Source organism: Dysidea avara, chromosome 9, assembly GCF_963678975.1.
Source record: "Dysidea avara chromosome 9, odDysAvar1.4, whole genome shotgun sequence".
In the NCBI taxonomy this organism is placed as follows: Eukaryota; Metazoa; Porifera; class Demospongiae; order Dictyoceratida; family Dysideidae; genus Dysidea; species Dysidea avara.
The window spans coordinates 8272015-8292938 of NC_089280.1; the positions used below are offsets into that span (position 1 = coordinate 8272015).

Below are 20924 nucleotides of genomic sequence, written 5' to 3' on the forward strand. Positions count from 1 at the left end.
AGTAAGGAAACAAGATTAGACGACTACTTGCTTAAATGAGATTCACTTTAATCCCTTCTCATTTCAAGATGCTAGCTAGCCAAAAGTAGGCATTAAAATGAGTCTCATTTTAGCAAGTAGTTGTCTAGTCTTTTTACTGATGGATCATTCCTCATTTCAGCTGTAACAACAAACAAGTACACAAAATAATTTGGAATTTTCAACTAGTGTAGGGACCATAGCACATCAATAAAAAGTACTGAAACAGGATGGAGTAGTCCATGATATTAAATCACAGTAAAACAATAAGAAGTGTTATATCCCCACTGGGAATTTCTGTTATGTTATCTTGAACGTAGTAGGGATACGTAGTATTTTTAAAAATTGATTTTAAAATGATGTAGGGATCTATGCAATAAAAAGTAGTGAAACAAGAGATGAATGATAGTATTACAGCATAGCTCAGTTGGAAAGTCCCTACTTTGACACATTAGCTATAATTTGTGCTCAATGCCAAAGTAGGGACATGCTGTAATACCATCATTCATCTCTTGTTTCACTACTATTTATTATATAGATCCCTACATCATTTTTAAATTAACAGTTTTAAAAATACTAGTTTGCTTAGTTTTTTGTTGTAGCACAGCTAGTTACAGTGTAACTTGTGAGCTAGCTATTAAGTTCCTGTACAGCTTATTAAAGTACGTACTGTGCTAAAATTGGAAGCACATAGACCCGTAGTAGTGTGCATAGCTTACTTTTGATCGTAGTAGTAGTGATGCTCAGATCTATGACCTGTCTCAGTACGATGTTCCACGTTATATTCACTAGTGCCAGAGGTTGTTTGAACAAACAGGCCCTTTCAGTTGTCTGGAGCTTAGTCTCGACTAACAGAATGAAGTAATACAATTTCCACTCAAGTACTATCCAATCACTCGCTGATCGCGCCATCTGGCTGAGTTAGTGTGTTCAGAGGAACAAGCCGTCAGGTATCAGTCCATCTATTAAATAACAAATCTCTTCGTCGATTGCAGTCCAGGAATTGGCAAAAGTCGAAGTGACAACTCAGCAGCCTTAAAGTTTCACGTGCAGCACTTGAAATTATAAGCGCCCAACTCTTTCAGCAGCATAAGCGCTTTCTGAAATAATTTTGTGGTAAAGTATTGATATGGAAAATTAATGCCTAGGTATGGTTTTGATGTTTGAAAAGGAAGACAGCCAACCTGATTGAAGATAAAAGGAAAACAAGGCGCACATGATGTACACACATCAGAACCCCAAAAGGCACATCCCACCAGCGAGTTTGTTCTTGTGGTGTAAAATGGTGACCATGCGCTGCTTCGTTTGGGCTCTAGGCTTGCGACTGTGGTCAGTGAGTGAGACGAAATTTCAAGTTTTGGAGGTATTTAAAAATTCTCTATCTGGTCACCAGTAAGTGTTTTCTTGTTTTAATGCTGTATTTCATGTTAGATGGACTAATATTATTCAGTAAAGGTGATTTTCGTGGCGTAAGATGTCTCTAGGATGATTTTTAAAGGTGGCATTTTAGGCAGCGCACGTCATTTTCGGGGGGATCCTTACATAAACAGTACGGTACTGTTTGATAACACTTCTACTTATTGTTTTACTGTGATTTAATATCATGGTCTACTCCAACTTGTTTCAGTACTTTTTATCAATATGATATGGTCCCTACTTTAGTTGAAAATTCCAATTTTTTGTGTACTTGTGCCTATAGCTACATGCAATAAGTGTCAAGTATTTAAAGTGAAAATTGTTAATTGTTGCTGTATACTTCCCAGATACTGTACTTCACAAACCTTCTCTCAATTGCAAATACAATTAATTACTTCATTGCTAAATGGTAAGTCCTGCATTAGTTTAATTCATAATATTATTTATTTCTTGTGAAAATGACAAAAAGGCATCACACTTGATTGTACCCTTTTAACAGGACATATCTCAGTACAGGAATAAAATACCAAATATATAAGAATTTTAAAACCTAATAATATTGTTCTTACACTTATCAAAACAGTTCCCGTGTTTAAATGGTTTTACAGAACCACTAAGTGTTTGGGAAGCTGCCCCATGTAACAAAAGTTGTTAATGAAAACAAGGGACAAGGTGAACATGAACTGACTATAGGATATTTCAGCATAAAATGTGACCAGGCCTGCAAAAAGTAGGGCATGTAGGCACACTAACTTTTCAAATTTTTATCTCCCATAACTTTTTGTGCCACTACAATGTGACTGAAAAATTTTCAGGCATTAAGCAATTAATTGGCTTTCTAATACAAGTAACAGAAATGACAGTGCCCTCATGCCCTATTTTTGCAGACCCGGTCACAAATAGAGTTTGTTACGAAGAATTAAAATTTGTAATACTAAAATTAATGTACATTACATACATATAACATACCAAGTCTGGAGTAAGATACCCCAGTTCAATTTCTTTATGACTAGGACAGAAGACTTTACCACACTCCTGTGCTTTCAAAATGCAAAACTGAATGTCAAAACCATATGAATTAGCTATAGGAGCTGCAGCATTCCTATTGACATGAATTAACCTGATGGACTGTTGGATCCAGCTATGTAAAGTATTAGCTCTTACACGTTGGTCAGTTGTAGTGACATCATTGTCACTGTCGGAATCTGGTACTCGTTTGTCACCATAGCAATATGGACAAATTGCTAACTGACTAAAATAAGAATCAGAATAAATTCCTTTTTCGGAGCATCCATCAAACATTTCTGTACACAGCTCATTAAGAATTTCTAAAACATGAGAAAAAATTTGACGACCCAAATTAAGGGAAGAATGAGTGTTACCATTTTCTTCAATACTTGAATGAACCAAATAGTCAGGAACATTTACTTCCACTCCATCTTTTTTAGATTTCTTTCTGTCTTTCCATTCATCTTCATACTGAAACAGTGTTGTTGAAATCTTGTCCACAGTAATGGAAAGGGATTCTCTTTGAAGATCATCAATATCTGATTTGTATAACCCATTGACACAAAGCAGGACATCATTATTTCCGAAAGTAAGAGTAATTCCGTTACTCCAATACAACCATCTACATTGGTTATTGCAGATCACCGCATCACCTGCATTGTTTAGTTTCTCAACATTCACACCAGGAATGCAGTTGTTTAAAATAATACGATAGAAGCTCTCTGCAGAAACTATAAAACGAGGAATAAGTTTTCGCCAAAACGTTTCTGGCACATGATATGCAAGGAACAGCCTTCGGTAACACATACCAGTTGGATGAAGATTAATGCATTTGTGTGTTGATTTTACACAATCAGCCACTGATAATACTGTAGTCCCATCCATACATTGCTTCTGCCTAACAGAACATGGAATTGCAGCACGGGGAAAATTGCAATTTACACTGGAGTACAATTTATTTTTTGGGTTGGTCTTCAAGACAGATGGTAACAAAAATGTATTTGAGTCCAATGATACTGCAATTTCAAATTTGCACAGAAGCCTATAAATTGCTTCAAAATATTTCGTGGGTACCCCACAGTCATCTAAAATCCGTTGAACCTGATACATGTTCACCTTGCCATCATCACCAATGGCTACAAGAATAACAAAACAGTAAAGATGTACAGAAATTACGATACCCTAAACACTGGACAGGGTTATACACGATTGTTAGATATACATGTACTTTGAGACCATATACTTTACATTAAAATGAATGCATTAAACTCAGAGACAGTTATAAGTTGTCCAAGCATACATGTCAGACAATAACTTGGAATTGTCATTTGCTATACAATGCTACTTATAAATGGTCTGGTGTAGGCCTGCGCTTATTGTTCTGGAATAATTTTGAGAATAATGGGTCACCAATTTTGTGAATATAATTCCGGAATAGTATAGGATTGCTACAAGAATAATTTTAGAACTATCGGACGTCCACGGGAATAATTGATGGAATTAAGGGGCATGTGTCTTCTTAAGTAGCTAGAAGAAAAGTTAAGCTACTAAGAATGATGTATAGCTAACATCATACAGTACGATAGTAACTATATAGTAGGGACCACAAAGGCAGTAGACGTGGCCCACGAAATAAAATCATCCAAAAACCAACCTCAATTTTCCCTGACGGCGACGAGGCAGTATTGGTGAGGTAAAACTAAGCCCAAACAAGCTTTCGGATCGACCCGAAACGCTTTCAACAAGTTGCTACGGAATTTTAAAAACATTTTATTCGACGGAATTTTCTACTGACTGAGTAAGTAAGTAAGTAACTGACTGATGCCTTCAGACAAGCGTAACTCGATAACTGCTAAAGCTACAGGCTTGATTTTTTTCCTTGTTTGACGTCGCTTCGGCCCGACAGGTGCCTTTTGGCATACTGCAGTACGTACAATGCATTCTTCATGGACTTACCAGTGTCCTCCTTTGTGTCCCATTCATCTTTGCAGACAGGGAAAGGTGTCGATTTGGCGTGAGCACGTGATGGCTTCCCTTCGAAACGGAAATCGTTCTATTTTTCATAGTGGCTATTTTGATTGCAAAGGCACTTTTCAAGTAGTTCTTGATTCGTATTGCTGTGTAACGGGTTGAACATAGCCAACAGCAAAGCGTAATGGATACTTCACTTTTCAGACGATAATTAATAAAATTGGGGTGCGGCACCATTTCTTTTGGTATGCGTAGATTGCAGAGGTTCTTCCGGAAAAGTTCTTGATTCGTATTGCTGTGTAACGAGTTGAACATACTGTAGCTGACAACGAAGTGTAATGGATACTTCACTTTTCAGATGATAATTGATATAGCTGGGGCGCGCGGCGCCCATTTCAGATGCGGTATGCGTGGGTTCACCAGTCATAATAAAATTATTTACAAAAAAAGTTAACAAACAAGTACACGAAAAAATTTGGAATTTTCAACTAAAGTAGGGACCATAGCACATTGATAAAAAGTACTGAAACAAGTTGAAGTAGTCCATGATATTAAATCACAGTAAAACAATAAGAAGTGTTATATCCCTACTGTGTATTTCCGTTATGGTATTTTGAGCACAGTAGGGATATAACACTTCTTATTGTTTTACTGTGATTTAATATCATGGACTACTTCAACTTGTTTCAGTACTTTTTATCGATGTGCTATGGTCCCTACTCTAGTTGAAAATTCCAAATTTTTTCGTGTACTTGTTATTATAGGAGTGCTGCAAAAAGAGGCTGAAAAGCTTCTAAAAGATCGATATACTCTAATAGAACGCTCAAATACTCTAATAGAGCAGCCAGGTCATTTCAAGTTAACGATTTGCATTCAGTATCAGGGATTTAACTGCATGATTATCTACAATTCTGAAGCTTGTACATCTTGTACTAGTGTATCTTCTTCAAGTCTTTGAGTATACTGATTGATATAATGATATCATTATCTTAATATGCAGCTACAGCTACAGTTTAAATACACCAGCAGCCAATAATCGACAGCACTTGAAATTGTTACTACCAGTTATATTATTATGAACTCTAGTTACTGCACATAGCTTTTCTATGTTTGTTGTAACTACTGATATGGTTACAAAAATGGTATGTAAGATGGAATGCTTCATAATATTGTTATATAATGGTTATTAATTAGTTCTTGGCAAAACTCCTTACGAGCATCTTGAAAACCAAGTGACTAGCCGCAGAAACTGAGAATTATTAGGCTAGATACAAGAATAAAATAAGAAAAATAGGAGAAAATTTTGAGAAATTCTGGAAAGAATAATAGGTAAATTTTGAGCATTAGGCTCAGGCCTAGTCTGGTGGTACATGTAAATACGTACACAAACACTACCATCCTACTAACTGTAGGAAACAGACATATATGTGTATGTATATTTAGGTAGTATGAGGTGTTTTATCTATGTAGTTAGGTCATAAGTAATTCCTATTAATGCCTTGTACAGATCGCGTGATTGGGATTCTAATTAGTGTTACTATACCACACATGGCGCTGTGAGCAGCTAACACGACCTGTGTAAACCAACTACAAACGTGTGGTACCTTATTTAACCAGCCAATTGGTTCCCTAGTGCCGGTCAGAGGCACCCCGGAAGGTGACACTTCATTCTGTTTAGTTAGTATTGTTTGCTGTTTGCTTTCACCAGGACCCAGACCAGAAGCCGGAGAAAGAATGCCTTACGTAATTCGCCAAGGAGACTTGCCCAAATTTGACCTACAACTGGACCACGGATCAGAGTTTGAGGCCTAGAAGTCCCAGTGGGAGTCATACGGCAGTCTATTAGGACTAGCGGGAGAAGAAGCTGCCAAGCAAGTACAAGCCCTTACCCTGTGCTTCTCGAGAGACACACTAGCCATTGTACAAAACCTTGGCCTCACGGAAGAGCAAAAAGGTAACGCACAATCAATTATAACTGCCATTCAACGTTATGTAAATGGACATATTAATGAGTCAGTCGAGAGAAGGAACCTTAGGCGACGTACACAGCAGCATGGCGAGTCGTTCGACGATTTCCTCGTAGCATTACGAGAACTAGTAAAACGTGTAACTATTGTTCTGACGCGTGCACCCAGAAACACATTCGGGACCAGATAATTGAAGGGTTGCTGGATGGAGACACCATAGAAGACCTCCTTCAAGAAGCAGACCTCACGATACCTAAGGCAATCAGCATAATATTATGTCAGGCATATGAAGCAGCCAAGAAACAGCGCACAAATTTAATGACACAACCCTGGGAATCGGTCGCTGCCCTGCAAAGGCGACATGATGACAGATTTTGCAACCCACACCCCACCTGTCCTGCATGTGGAGCCAAATCACACCCAACAGGATGCAGCCAGTGCCCAGCGTTCACCCAAACATGCCACCACTGCCATAAGGTTGGCCATTTTGCCAAGGTCTGCCGTAGTAAAGGTGCTCGCCAGCTACATCCCCAACCAAATACAACGGAGGCACTCACAGCCATCACAGCTGATAAGCCACTATTATCTGGTGTCCACCATGACAGATTCACCGATCCAGTACCAACAATCACTGTCCAAATCTACTCTACCAATGGCTCAAACACTATGGAGGTGCTTCCCGACTCTGGGGCTGACATATCAGCAGCTGGCACTAAGGCCTTGTGCAACCTCAATGAACACGTTGACAACCTGCTACCATCCAGCATTGTTCCTAGAGCTGCCAATGGCACTCAAATGCACCCTATTGGATGACTTCCTGTTACGTTTAACCTTGAAAACAGGACCTATCAGGCAGACCTGCACATCTTCACGGGAATCAACGGCATCATCATGTTATGGAAAGCCTGCAAAGCACTTGGGATTCTGCCACCGTGTTACCCACAACCACCACCCCAGACACAACCCAGCGTCAAAGCTTTACCATCACACTCCAACACAACTTCCCTAGTAGACCAACAGATTCCAATCACACAAGAGCAAATGATGAAAGAATTTCCAACGGTGTTTGATGGAACATCAAAATAATGGAAGGTAAGCAATTCCACATCCATCTCACCAACAATGCAAAACCATTCCGCGTCAGCACACCATGAACCATCCCCTTTGCATACCGTGAGAAACTGAAAGCTGAACTAGAACTCCTACAGAAACAAAATATCATTGCCCCAATCACTGAAGCTACTGAATGGTGTGCACCAATCGTAGTAACCCCCAAGAAAAACTCAGACAGCATCCGCATGTGCGTGGATCTCTCCCATTTGAATCACTATGTGAAACGCGAGCTATATCAATCCGCAACACCAGCAGAAGCCGTCGCCGACATCTCCGCAACTAAGGCTAAATTCTTCACCATCCTAGATGCCATGAAAGGTTACCATCAATGCCCTCTAGACCCAGAAAGCCAACTGTTAACAACTTTCATCACCTTGCATGGCAGATTCACATACCTATGTGCCCCTTACGGAATATCATCAATATCTGAACATTACAATTGCCGCATGGCGGACGCTTTTGCAGGCCTATCAGGATTTCGTCGCATCATAGATGACATAGTCATATATGGCCATGACACTGTACAACATGCCAACCATGTCAGAGCAGTCTTACAACGATGTGCAGACATGAACATCACTCTAAACATGGACAAATGTAAATTCTGTCAAACTGAAATCTCTTTCGCTGGATTCCACCTATCCGCTGAAGGATACCAGGTGGATTCATCCATCACAGATGCCATCAACAACTTTCCAACACCAGCTAATCGCTCTGATCTGCGCTCTTTCTTTGGTTTGGCAAATCAGCTCTCCACATGCAACAACTCTATGGCATTGTTGCTTACACCTCTACGCCCATTGCTTAGCACCAAAAACGATTTTTTCTGGACACCACACCATGACAATGACTTCATGAAGGCCAAGGGTTCCCTCACTACTGCGCCAACGTTGTCTTTCTTCGATCTGAACAAGCCCACACGGCTGTGTACCGACGCAAGCAGACAAGGTCTGGGATTTATCCTCCAACAGAGGTCGAAAGATGGCACCTGGACCCTCATCCAGGCAGGATCTCGTTTCCTCTCAGACGCTGAATCACGATATGCCACAATAGAGCTAGAAATGCTAGCTGTATGCTTGGCCACCCTAAAATGCAAGATCTTCCTATCAGGACTACAGCATTTTACAGTGATCACAGACCACAATCCCCTGCTCCCAATCCTCAATTCATATCGCCTGGATGAGGTTGAAAATCCTAGATTACGACTTAAAACAAGGCTCATAGCCTACAATTTCACCGCTGAGCGGTGCAAGGGCAGCAAGAACAATGCCCCAGATGCCCTCTCGCGTAGTCCAGCATCTGACCCACTATCAACTGAAATGCTTGCAGAAGTCGATGCCTTTAACAATCAGGAGATGTCCATTGCAGAGCTACGACACACCAGTGAACACACCCTTAAACCACCTTTGCAAAGCAGCAGAACAGGATGACGAGAACCAGATGCTCAAAGGGTTTATCCTCAATGGATTTCCTACCCATCACCATCAACTACCAGAACCATGTAGGAAGTACTGTAATGTCAGGCAGCATCTCACATTGGATGACAACCTCATTGTCAACGGATGCCGTCTACTGATCCCCACACAAATGCGGAAAGAAGTGCTATCACAACTACATGAATCACATCAAGGGTCAGTAAGAACCAAACAACGAGCCCGGCTTACTGTGCACTGGCCAGAGATAGATAACGCAATAGACAATGTTATCCTTAAGAGTCAAAAATGTCAAGACCACTTACCCTCAAATGCAAAAAAACCAATAATCTAGAAACCAAGACCATCACGGCCATTCCAAGAAATTGCAGTTGATCTTTGTGCATACGCAGGACGAAACTACCTGATCTTAGTTGATTGTTACACCGATTGGCCAGCCATTATCTCCATGGATCAGGGCACAACTTCTGGTCAAGTTATCACAGCCATCAGGCAATCCTTCTGCCGCACAGCAATTCCAGAGACAGTGTGGTCAGATGGTGGTCCCCAATTCAAATCCAAGAAATTCAATGACTTTGCAAGACAGTGGGGCTTTACACACAAGCTTTCATTCCTGTATTACCCACAAAGCAACAGGAAAATAGAAGCCACCATTAAGGCAATGAAAAAACTCATCTCCACATCATGGAATGGCCGACAGATAGATCATGAACACCTATGTCGAGCCCTCCTACAATACCGGAATACGCCATCCCGTAAGGACAGCCTCTCACCAGCACAAAAGCTATATGGGCACCCTGTCCAGGACACACTCCCAGCCCACAGACGCTCCTTTGCACCGGAATGGCAGCACAAATTTCAACTTCCAAAGTGGCAGAGTTTTTATTCGTAACCGATACTTTATAAAAAGACGTGCTCCCTTGTCCATCCCTGTTAGCCTCAATCAACCTGTACTTCCTGCTGAACTGTCACCACAGCAATTGCCAGAAGAACTACAACACTCACCAGAGGAACTCCCACAACAATCACCAGATGAACTCCGCCGCTCTACACGTGTCAAACACCCCACCAGAAGGCTAATCGAGGACCCTGCCTGGAAATGACATAGACTGTACACCTGTCGTGACGACTGAACAGTAAATTCCCTATTTAGAACTCTAATTATTTAGTTATTATATTGTGCGCATGTCTGTACTGCACGTGTAGGTTATATACTTTCGATTGTGGGTACAACACGAGGTGTTCAGATTGTACGTGGCTCGAATCCCCTCCACTCCGCCAATCCCGAGTCGGACCTGGCCAGGATAGGAACGTTTCGCAGCATTTTGGTGCTGTGACCAGGTACAGTCCACTATATTATCATAACCTCCACCTCATTTTGGTGCTGTGACCAGGTACAGTCCACTATATTATCATAACCTCCACCTCATTTTGGTGCTGTGACCAGGTACAGTCCACTATATTATCATAACCTCCACCTCATTTTGGTGCTGTGAGCTGAAGAAGACGGATTATGGCGGACATTAAGCGAGCCCAATGTTTGCGGAGAGGATACAGAACACACCTTAAGAAGATATTGGCGAGCGTTGACGAAGTGTTAGCGAACCCACAACCCCTCAGCGAAGATAATACAGCCACTCTGAGGGATCTCCATGATCAGCTTATACGTAAGCACGAACTTATAACCCCATTAGACGCTAAGATACTTGAAGCTACTGAAGAAGACGAGGCCATCGAAGCTGAAATACTGCAAGCTGAAGAGACCAACGCTGCGATATCAAGAGCAAAAGCCAAGATAACCCACCGCCTAAGTTCTATCACTGCAAGAGACACAACAACCTCTCCACGTGCACCTCCCCCACCTGCCACCGAGTGTCAGGCAGATCATGCAAGCACTGTTACCCGTCTACCTAAGTTAGAATTACCACAATTCAGTGGCAATCCCATTCTGTGGCAGTCATTCTGGGATACCTTTGAAGCATCTGTACACAATAGCACCTCCTTAACTGGAGTACAGAAGTTGAGTTATCTCAGAAGCCAACTACAAGGAGAAGCAGCTCGTGTTATTGCAGGTTTCCAACTGACTAATGCTAATTACCAACACTCCATTGACCTGTTAAAGGAACGTTTTGGTCAACCACATAAACAGATAGAGGCTCACATGCAAGCTTTAATTGATATCCATAGTCCTAGTGGTACACTCGCCAGCCTACGTGAGTTTCACGACACTATTGAAGGGCACATCCGTAGCCTGGCTTCACTTGGAAAATCACAGGACACTTACAGCAGCATGCTTGTCACTATCATTCTTGGGAAAATTCCACCTAAGATCAAACAGAACCTAGCCAGGGCACATGGGAGACAAGAGTGGAAAATTGATGAACTGCAAGAAGCCATCCTCACTGAAATTTACATTCTTGAGGCAGGATCATCATCACAGACAGATGCTCATAATTCTACCTTGCCACCGACTGCACTGTTTCATGCTGCAGCTACTAACAAGTCTATTGGTGGAGCCAGTGTCCATTCTGCAATTGCCCACACTTCCCTTCTGTGTGTGATGTTATCAAGGACCCAAAGCAACGCTCAGCTGTAGTTCGTCAAGAAAAGCTCTGCTTCAATTGCTTGGGTCATCATAAGGTCTCCTACTGTAATTCCAAGCACAGATGTCACAATTGTAGGCGTAAGCATCACACGAGCCTATGCAGTTATGAGCCACAACCCACTGGCCAACATGCTAAGCCACATACTGGACACTCCTCACAACCTACGCATGTTGGACAACACCACACTGGTGCAGTCTCAGGTTATCCCATTCCACCAGCTAACAATACACAGCCGCAGATCTGTAATCTCCCACCAACAAATCCTGTGAGCTCTAACACAACTGACACTACCTCATTGTCCATGACTTTGCCACCATCCTGCACTACACTGAACAGAGTATGCTTACTCAAGACTGCTATAGCAACAGTCTCACATGGGAACAGAAGTACAGTAGCCAACCTGCTATTTGACGAGGGATCCCAGCGATCATTTATCACTCAAGATCTGGCCTGCTCCTTAGTGCTTCAACCTTATCAACAAGAAGACATCAACATCTCTTCCTTTGGAGCAAACTGTCAACTTAACCGCAAGATGGATGTTGCCATGATCAACTTGTTGACCAACGATGGACATGCTATACCGCTGTCAGTGATAATTGTACCACGTATCGCTACGCCACTACAGAACACTACTAGCATCAGTATGACTCACCTACCACACCTACAGAACCTCCAGTTGGCTCATCCACTTTCCGCAGAATGCGAATTTGAGATTTCTCTATTAGTTGGTGTGGACCACTACTGGGACATTGTAGGAGATCACATTGTAAGAGGAGTAGGAGGAGGACCTACTGCAGTGGCTTCTAAACTGGGCTACCTTCTCTCAGGAACACTGCAGCTGGCTAACACTCAGCACTCAAACATCAGCACCATGATGTTAACAGTCAATCAACAATGTGACTTTGACCTTGAACGTTTTTGGAACCTGGAATCTGTAGGAGTGTCAATGAGTGATCTCAGTGCTGAAGAAGATATGCTTCAACACTACATCTCCTTGTGTATCACCAGAGACCCTGATGGGGCTTACGTTGCCAGGTTTCCTTGGCGACCCAATCCTCCCACCTTACCCAACAACCTCATTATTGCTCAGAACAGAACACGTCAAATGCTTAAACGGCTGGCTAAAACACCAAACCTACTAATGGTATACAATAGCATCATTGTCGAACAAGAGGCTAGAGGATTTATTGAACGTGTAAAGTCAACAGATAATGAATCCAGTATCCACTACATCCCACACCATGCGGTTGAGAAAGACTCGCCAACAACTCCTATACGGATTGTTTTTGATTGCAGCTGTCGACAATCGTCTGGATATCCATGTCTCAATGACTGTCTGTTGATCGGTTCACCCTGTGTTAGTGATATATGCTCTATCCTTGTTCGTTTCAGGAGTCATCGCTTTGGAGTGTCTACTGATATAGAGAAGGCGTTCTTACACGTCCGTCTACATCCCGATGATAGTGACTATACTCGCTTCTTCTGGTTAACCGATCCTACTGATGTATCCAGCCAGTTTTGTATTTATCAGTTTAATGTCGTTCCATTTGGTGCGACAAGCTCACCTTTCATGCTCAATGCTGTTTTGCAGTACCATCTTCAGCAGCAAAACACAGCCATTTCTGATGACATGAGATCAAACCTGTATGTAGACAATGTCATAACTGGTGGTGCGACAGAACAAGCAGTCATAAGCTACTACAGAGAAGCAAGAGCTATAATGTCCAGTGCTAACATGAATTTGCGCAGTTGGTCATCCAATAGTACTGAGTTGGTGACAATTGCAGCTCAAGACAACATCAGTGATGACAGTTAGTCAGTCAACATACTAGGTCTGCGATGGAATCCTACAACAGACAAGCTCTCCCTAGCAGCCAAACCCACTATTTTGGCACATGATCATCTGGTGACTAAAAGAGAAGTCTTGCAAGATCTTTCCAAGATATTTGACCCACTAGGCCTTGCAGCTCTAGTAGTTATTAGAGCTAAAATACTGATGCAGAAGCTGTGGATACGTAAGGTTGCTTGGGATGAGCCCTTAGATGAAGAGATCCATAAAGAGTGGATAGATGTTGCCTCTGATTTGAAGTCAGTCACTCAACTTTCTGTTAGTAGAAGGTACTTTTCTTCAGCTTTCGTGCAACCAGTACTATACTCATTTGCTGGTGCAAGCCTGAAGGCTTACGGTGCTGTAGTATTTCTCACACAGGGTGATGGAGTATCGTTCATAGTGGCTAAATCTCGTGTGGCACCCCTGAAAGAACTCACATTACCACGCTTGGAACTCATGGCGGCATTGGTTGCAACACGTTTGACCCACTTTGTGGTGAAGGCAATTCCCCTCAAAGACCCATCTATCTTCGTTTGGTTGGACAGCCAAATTGTATTACACTGGGTGAATAGTCGCAAGTAACTACCAACATTTGTTCGTCACCGCATAACTGAGATTCAGTCACTACTACCAACAGCTGAGTGGAAATACTGCCCCACCCTGGAGAATCCAGCAGACTTGCTTACAAGGGGAATCACCACAGAGGCACTGATGTCATCCACATTATGGCAGCACAGACCAGCATGGCTCACTACACCTAACAGATGGCCATCCTTTGATCAGCCAATTCTACCGCCCCTTCTTGTTGCAACAGCAGTAGCAACTGAGTTTGTTCCAGTTGAACCCATCACACCTACAGTTGGTTTACATTGTGTCATCATGCTAGATCGCTTCAACACTCTTAGTAAGCTATTACGTGTAACTGCTTATGTGTTCCGCTTCATAGATAATGTAAGAGATCAACCAGACCACCGACGTTATGGACCAATCAGTGCCACGGAGTTCACTACAGTGAGGTTCAAGTGGGTGAAAGATGTACAGCAGGATGTGTATAAGAAGGAGATAGCCAGTCCACTATATTATCATAACCTCCACCTCAACACCCATGCCACTCAATGAGGGGAGGGGGAGATGTAGGAAACAGACATATATGTGTATGTATAATGTAATTTATTATTAACAATAAATTGAAGTTAACATACCCGGTGCATCAGGTGTTAAGAGTAGCCGGAAATTATCAGGCGCTAAGAGAGATTCAAATCTAAACCCAAGCTCTCATGATGCGCTGTATCTCGTGAACCGCCACGTTGCCTGAAGTGTGAAAAAAAATCGCAAGCTTAGAAATTCTCAGAAACAGAATTGCTGCTGGCGTATTACCTTGTGGGATAGCTACTACCCGTCGCTGAAATTGTGAGAAAGCCTGTCGCTAATAATATTGTGGATTTTGTTGGACCGCGAAAGTTCCGCCGCCAATAACAGCTGAATTCAGCCACAATCACAACTAGGATACATACCCAACGTTGTCTACGCTCCAAGCGCGTAAGTCTGTTTTTGTTTGTGTTGTGTCATTTGAATTTGTTGTTCACACCTGTAGTAACTTCATTATTGTAATGCCAGCGACCCGGCGCGAATCTCAGGACCTCCCTGTAACCGAGCCTTACACCCTAGTAGGCGCTCCCAAGCCTCAACTGGCAGCATTGACGGTAAACGCACTGAGGTCACACCTTAAACATTACCATTTGGCTACAACAGGGAACAAGGCTGCGTTAGTAGACCGCCTCCACAATCATTTTTCTTCACTTCAACCAGGAAATACCAATCCTGCGAGTGCTGCTGGCTCACAAACAACCACTTCTGTAGCAAATACTAATAGTTCTGTGGGCTCTCAATCAACAACTTCTGTTACCCATACAATGAATTCCAATGCTCAACCAGCAAATTCCACCACACAATCCACACATTCTGGCACTCTGGCCCTGCCACAACAACTTGTCGAACAGCTGGCCACCTATCTTCAGCAACATCAAACCACAACTGCAGGAAACCAGGGTAACACTGTAGATGATGATAACTTGTCTGTTGCATCGGGGCCAACTCACACCACCATGGTAGCTCCAATTCAAATGGCTACATCCACTACTGCAGTAGCATCAGCCACTTTAGCACCTAGTGCCACACTTGCTAGAACCTCACTACCGACAATCACACCTGCTCTGCCTACCCTGCCATCACCTATGCCACCAGTCAACCTTACCAGGACTCAGCTACCAGTCAACCTCACCAGGACTCAGCTACCAGTCAACCTCACCAGGACTCAGCTACCGGTTATCCCAACTAGAGTCAGAGATAAAATCACCAGAGGTGAGTACATTGATTTTGCAAGTCTGCTATCTAAATCAATGTTTAGTACACATAACCCCTTGTCCCAGCAATCAGTCACACTTCGATTGAATTCTGACGATGACTCCTTTACAGTACAGCCAGCCGTTCCTCATAGCACCTCCTCACAACGGATATCCTCCTTTGCTAGTTCGATGGAGGCCTGGAATGTATACCTATCGGTCTGCACAGCTTTCAATCCTTCTTGTGCGGCAGAATTAATACGGTACCAGTGCATTATTACTTCAGCCAACTCCGATCACCCTAAATCAGAATGGCTCAACTACGATGTAAAGTTCCGTACCAAAGCTGCGAATGACCCATCCCTTAGGTGGGATACCCGCGACACAGATTTGTGGCTGGAATGCATGACCTCGAAAGCCATGCAATCACAACGTTGGCCATGCCCCCATTGTGGTGCCACTAACCATTTCCCTGACAGATGTCCTTTTTGTCCGTCATCATCAAGCATTGGAATTTCAAACGTGGGAACTTCAGATACCGGACCAGGAACTAGGTGGCAAGCCCCAGGGCACTTATCTCACCCGAGAAGGGCCCAGCTGCAGCCGCCAATTTGCCACGACTACAACAATGCAGTCTGCCACTGCCCATACTGCAATTACCTCCATAAATGTGACTACTGCGGAGGTGACCACCCGGTCAGGAGCTGCCTCTCCTGTAGGTAGCCCAGGCGTCAATAAGCCACTACTGTGGACTCCCTTACGACCGTTTGTTCTTGAATGTGAGTTAAGCAACCATCCTAACAAAGCCTTTGTCAGGCGACTTATCAATAATCTACGACATGGCTGTACAATCGGCTACGAAGGACCTCAATTTACCTACTTTGCTACCAATCTACAATCTGCATCTCAGCAGCCTAAAGTAATTGACACCACCCTCACTGAGGAGTGTAAAGCAGGACGTATTCTTGGACCTTTCCAACACCCACCCCTCCCAAACTTTCGCACTTCTGGCTTAGGCCTTGTGCCTAAACATGACGGAGGGTGGCGAATTATTTATCACTTATCGGCACCGCAAAATTTTAGTATTAATGATTTCATTGACCCACCGTTATATTCCTTATCTTACTGCACCATAGACGACGCATATAGAATTATCAACACGTTAGGACCTGGAGCTCTCATGAGTAAGATAGACTTAAAAAATGCATTCCGTCTCATCCCGGTCAGACCCAAAGACTGGAACCTTTTGGGAATCTGCTGGTGTCACCAATTCTATGTAGACACATGTTTACCTTTTAGACTTAGGTCAACCCCTCACATCTTCAATGAACTATCAACTTCTATTCACTGGATTTTACAGCACACATATGGCATTCAAAATTTACTTCACTACCTTGACGATTTCTTTACTGCCGGCCCCGTCGACTCCCCAGTGTGTAAGCAGAACCTGCAAGCTATGTTTGCATTGTGTGACAAGATCAATGCACCCATTAAGATGTCGAAAGTGGAAGGCCCTTCCACCACCTTAACATTTTTAGGAATTCAGTTAGACACAGTTACTATGGAAGCTAGCATAACACCTGAAAAGAAACTAGATCTCCTTCATGAACTTCATTGGATGACCCATAAAGATAGCTGCACTAAAAAGGAGCTGTTTTCAGTCATCGGTAAACTATCATTTTGCTGCAAAGTTCTCCCTGCGGGTAGAATGTTTCTCCGTAGAATGATCGACCTGAGCACTACGGTGAAAAAACTTAATCATCACATCCCTTTAACCACTGAAGCACAACTGGATATCCAATGGTGGATTAACTACTTACCCAAATGGTCAGGGAAAAGCCTCATCCTGAAAAATGAATGGACACCATCACCAACACTGCACCTCTATACAGACGCCTCAGGATCTTGTGGCTGGGGGCATACTGGTCGGGCAGATGGCTGCAAGCTTGTTGGACGCCTGCCCAGCAACAGATGGATATCACCTGGAAGGAACTGTTTGCCATAGTATCTGCTGTACATGCATGGGGCTCATTCTGGTCGCGTCGTAAAATCCTATACTTCACTGCGACAACAAATCAGTTGTGGACATCTGGGACAAGGGGTCAACTCGTGCTGCACACACTATGGCCTTAGTAAGACTGTTATACTTTTGTGCAGTGCACCACCAATTGAATGTATGTGTACTGCATGTCCCCGGTGTTTGTAATGATATCGCAGATGCATTATCTCGTTTTCAGATGGACCAGTTCTGGAAACTAGCTCCAACAGCCAACCCAAGGCCGGACAGCACCCCTGCATGGCCGACACAGACCTTCATGCGAGTCTCCTGCAATGCCGGCATCATGGAGTTGCCCAATCAACACGTCATACATACAGTGCAGGCCTCACAAAGTTCCACGCCTTTTGCGACCAGTACAATCTCCACACCCACCCAGCATCTTCTCTAACGCTACAATACTTCTGTGTACATGAAGCTCGCCACATCTCTTATAAGACCATTAAAGTGTACTTGGCAGCTATTCGCCTTGACCATATTGAGAACGGTTATCAAGATCCCACAAGAAATAACCTCCTGTAACTAGTCTGTAGAGACATTCGTCGTCATCAGGGTGATAACCAGCGGAACAGATTACCAATTACCCTCAACATCCTACGCACTTTAAAGGAGCAGCTCCGCCAGTCCTCTTACACATTCCAAGAAAAGCTTATGCTGTGGTCAGAATTCACTATAGTCTTTTATGGCTTCTTCAGAGCGAGTGAATATGTTAACCTCCGCTGGGATGATGTAACTTATGATGAAGAACAAATGTCAATTACTCTACACCAAAAAAAGACCGATCCATTCAGACGAGGCCACACTGTACACATTTTTAAAACCACTTCATCTACCTGCCCACTAAAGGCACTCAAACGCCATAAGGATTCTGTCACCAGCACACCACCTAATGCCTTTCTATATCACGCCGGCAGGTTTACCCCATTATCCCGTCCAGCAGTCACTAGAGTAATTCAACAGCTCCTTTCACAGGCTGGTCTTAATTACATGGACTATGCATCACATAGCTTTAAAATAGGTGCTGCTACCACCGCAGCAACTGCCGGTCTTCCAGCATGGATGATTAAAAGCCTTGGACGCTGGTCAAGCAACGCTTACTTGTCTTATATTCACTGCCAACCATCAAGAACTCCAGCTATTCACCGTTTATTAGCTCATACGGACACATCCAACCAACCAGAATGGGACCCAGACTGTATGCATTGACACATTAACCAGCTAAACTGACACACCATATGCTAGTATTTGTTAACATAAATGTACATTCTGTTAACCACTGCTTATCCAATGTTAAAATTAAAAAATAAATAAATAAATAAACTAATATAAAATATAACCTTGACGCCGCGTGTAGAGGATGAATACTCGGGCAACTGAGGGAAGTAAATTTATAGGAAACTGAAACTAATTTGGGCAAAGAAAATTTGGGCAAGTTTTAACCAAATAGCCTTGAACTGTTTGCGTGTGTAATGATCACAGCTTTGTGTACTTGACTTCGACAACAACTTTTACCCGTTGCTTATTGCGTATCAGCGGTCTAACCTGCATGCCTGTTAGAACTCGAAGCATGCTAAGTATCATCACATGAATATTTATTGCGGATGGATGGTGCATGCTGCCCACTGCACTGAGAGTGCTGCTGCGTGCATGTTATTAGTGCTGGTGCGTACATGTTATTATTGCACAGAGTGTGCTGCTGCGTACATGTTATGATTGCACTGAAAGTGCTGCTGCGTGCATGTTGTTTGCTGTACTGAGAGTGCTGCTGCGTGCATGCGTGCTGTTTCGAGAGTGCAGCTGCGTGCCTGTTATTTGCCGGCTGTACCAAGAGTGCCGCTGCGTGCTTGTTATCTGCTGCTCTAAGAATGCCACCGTGTGCATGTTACTTGCTGCTTTGAATTGAGGTGCTGCTGCATGAGTGTCGTGGCTGTTATTGCATGATAGCTATTGCTAACTGTTACATAAATGTTCATGGCTGCTCATACTGGAGAGCGCTGACGCATGCCGCTACATAACTTTCACCATTGCCGCAGTTAACGTTATTCAAGACAAGTTTGGTTTGTTGCTTCTACATGTGAATGCATGTGCTTCAACTGCGGCTCGGTACCTGCTGACCTGCCATCCCGTGACCCCTCAGTTGCCGAGTTATCACCCAAATTAGACCACTAAACTGGCTTCTTTGTTTAGCTACTTGGTAAGCTTGACTGCATGATTCAATATTACAGGTACATTTAAAAGGGAGGATTGGATGGCGGCCTGTCTGTATTGTATGCATAGCTCGGGGGCGGATGGGTGAAAAAGGGACAGGCCGCCATCCTGCTTTCTATCTTCGTGTAATAACGGAGGTAATCGTACATATTTTGCTGGTAAGGTGAGCCTTTCTTGTGTATTGATACCATTGTGATTAATAATCATGTATGTGTTTAGCTTGTCGTACCTAGTTTGTGATATTTAGTGCATGTCAACTAGTACAACCGCCTTAAGGTTGGCGTGGGGCTGGCTGATAATGTATAATTGCTCGGGGGCGGTTGGGTGGCATGCGGGCAGCCCCACGCCCGTTCCATAAGGCAGTTGGAAAGAAGTACTGGTAAGATTGTTAATTTAGGTAGTATGAAGTGTTTTATGTATGTAGTTAGGTCATCCTATTAATGCCTTGTACAGATCGCATGATTGGGATTCTAATTAGTGTTACTATACCACACACTAACAATGTGTTATGGCCATTTAAACAAACAAGCAACATGACATCACAATTCTTAGGCTTCTCAGATTCTCTTCATTGTCATCATTGAACTCATTGGTAGCTCAAGGAATATCTGTGGCTACTTATAGCACACAAAGCATGTTAAATCTATGGGATCTGGGATATGCTCCCTCAGGAAATTTTTGAAAAGATTGAATCTGGTATATAGCAATTTTCTTATAACCTATTATACTCTTATCATCTGCTGATCACTGACATCAAGAGTTCATACCGAGGAGAGTATCCTACTCCCATTAACCCTGTAGAAGGGTGTACTGTGAAGTCATGATGCAACACGTCCGACTTCGCCAGTTTTCTAATTGTGTCATTAATTGAACATAATATTGATTGAACATAATATTGATTGAACACATCCCTAATAGAGTTGCTGGCAACTGAACTAACTTAAGCTCTCAGCAT

General features: G+C 43.0%; 1 protein-coding gene across 1 annotated transcript in view; it reads right to left on the bottom strand.

Moving 5' to 3' along the window:
- Positions 1-20924, bottom strand: part of LOC136265511 (leucine-rich repeat serine/threonine-protein kinase 1-like) — a 144420-nt gene that overhangs the window by 23818 nt on the left and 99678 nt on the right. Inside the window, exon 15 of the mRNA XM_066060382.1 lies at positions 2404-3578. Within this exon, the coding sequence (XP_065916454.1) occupies positions 2404-3578 (1175 nt within the window). The remainder of the gene's footprint in view (positions 1-2403; positions 3579-20924) is intronic.